Genomic DNA, 1,811 nt, shown 5'->3' with positions numbered 1-1,811 from the left:
CTGATCACAACCCTCTGAGCTCTGCCATTCAGCCAGTTCTCAATCCACCTCACTGTCCACTCATCTAACCCACACTTCCTGAGCCTGTCTATGAGGATGCTATGGGAGACAGTGTCGAAAGCCTTCCTCAAGTCAAGGCGGACAACATCCACTGCTCTCCCCTAATCTACCCAGCCAGTTATTCCATCACAGAGGCTCTCAGGTTGGTTAACCCCCTTACACCCCACGGAGGGCTACTAGTCCTAGCTGGACTACATCTTCCATGACGCACAGCTGCCCCCAGACCCTTCCTGCAGCTGAGGAGGGCACCACGCTGCATGGTGGGAGATGAGGTCCACAAAGGGGATGCCCACACCCACGGAGGGGTCGCAGCCCCCTCACGCCCCCCCCGCAAGCTGCAGCGCGCCACGGGAAACACCGTCCATCCGCAATGCCCCCCTGCCCCGCCAGCCTGCCCCACCTTGCCGTAGCCGCCCTTGCCCAGGACGCGGAGCAGCTCGAAGCAGTGCGGGCCGATGTGCTCGGGGCCGTTGTTGACGCTGCTCTCCGAGATCTCAATCTCCTCGTAGTGCCCCACAGGCCTGGTGGAGGGGGGGGAGGAAACGGGGCTGAGCGGGGCCGGCAGCACCCCCGCGCCAGCCCCGGCAGGGCCTGCCGTGCCCACCCTGGTGTCCCTGCACTTACTCCAGGCCGTTCCCTCGCGGCTCCAGCTCCATCTCCTAGGGGAGGAGGCAGCGGTTAGCAGGGCCCAGCGGCGGTCGGAGGCTGCGAAGGAGGGCAGCCGGGACGGGTGCCCACGGCAGGCAAGGTGCCTGCAGCAGGGCGGGTGCCYGCGGCATGCAGGCCAGGGCGAGGTGCCGGCGTGCCGCGTGCCGGCTCAGCCGGATGTTTTTGGGCTGAGCCACAGCCCTGCCCAGCGGGTCCCTCCCTCTGCCCAGCTTGCGGAGGGGAGCCAAGCCCTGCCATGATGCAGCCCCAGTCCATACCCGTCCTCACCCTGCTGTCCCCCAGCTGACCCCGGCTCCCCCATCCCCATCCCGTTCCCATCCCTCCTCCCCCCATCTCCAGTAGGTCCCGGTCCCCCTCATCCCCATCCTCCCTGTCCCCAGCTGGTCCCTGTCGCCCTCACCCCCATCCAGTTCCCATCCCTGTACCACTGTCCCCATTAGGTCCCAGTTCCCCTCCTCACTAGCCCGTCCCCCTCCCCATCCCATCACCCCCAGCCAGCCCATGTCCCCATTCCCTGTTCCTAGCCGGTCCATGCCCCTGTTGCCAGCAGGGCCCGGTGCCCCTCATCCCCATCCCCTGTCCCCAGATGGTCCCAGTCCTCCAACGGCCCTGGTCCCCCACACCCGCAGCCAGTCCAGGTCCCCAGCCCCTTCACCCCTAGTTGGTCCATGTCCCCATTCTCAGCTGGTCCCCGTCCCTGTCCCCATCCCCCTCACCCCAGCAGGTCTCAGTCCCCCTCATCGCTAACTCCTCCCCCATCCCTGTCCCCAGCAGGTCCCGGTCCCACCCACCCTCAGCCGGTCCATCTACCCATCCCACAGTCCCCGGGAGGTCCTGATCCCCCTGTTCCCAGCCATTCCATATCCCTGTCCCAAAGACCCCAGCAGGCCCCGTCCGGTCCCCAGCTGGTCCACGTCCAGGTCCCCAGCTGATCCTGGTCCCCCCTCATCCCCAGCCTGTCCCCATCCCTGCCCCCTTGTCTGCCAGCCAGGCCCCTGCCCTCCTCTCCCCAGCCGCTCCACGTCCCCAACCCCCGTCCCCAGCCGCTCCATGACCCCGTCCCCTCGCCCCCAGCCACTCCA

General features: G+C 67.2%; 1 protein-coding gene across 1 annotated transcript in view; it reads right to left on the bottom strand.

The window, feature by feature from the left end:
* The window catches only part of RPS6KB2 (ribosomal protein S6 kinase B2), a gene marked incomplete at its 3' end in the record, with an annotated part of 4,698 nt that extends 3,712 nt beyond the window's left edge, over nt 1-986 (bottom strand). The window contains exons 1-2 of the mRNA XM_026060199.1: nt 685-986; nt 461-581 (exon numbers count right to left, since the gene is read on the bottom strand). Coding sequence (XP_025915984.1) covers nt 461-581; nt 685-716 — 153 coding nt within the window. The remainder of the gene's footprint in view (nt 1-460; nt 582-684) is intronic.
* Nucleotides 987-1,811: the final 825 nt, after the last annotated feature.

The sequence above is a fragment of the Apteryx rowi genome, unplaced genomic scaffold (genome assembly GCF_003343035.1).
Source record: "Apteryx rowi isolate R43461 unplaced genomic scaffold, aptRow1 scaffold_1669, whole genome shotgun sequence".
In the NCBI taxonomy this organism is placed as follows: Eukaryota; Metazoa; Chordata; class Aves; order Apterygiformes; family Apterygidae; genus Apteryx; species Apteryx rowi.
The sequence above is the reverse complement of the archived record's forward strand: the minus strand, read 5'-3'. Positions and strand labels throughout refer to the sequence as shown.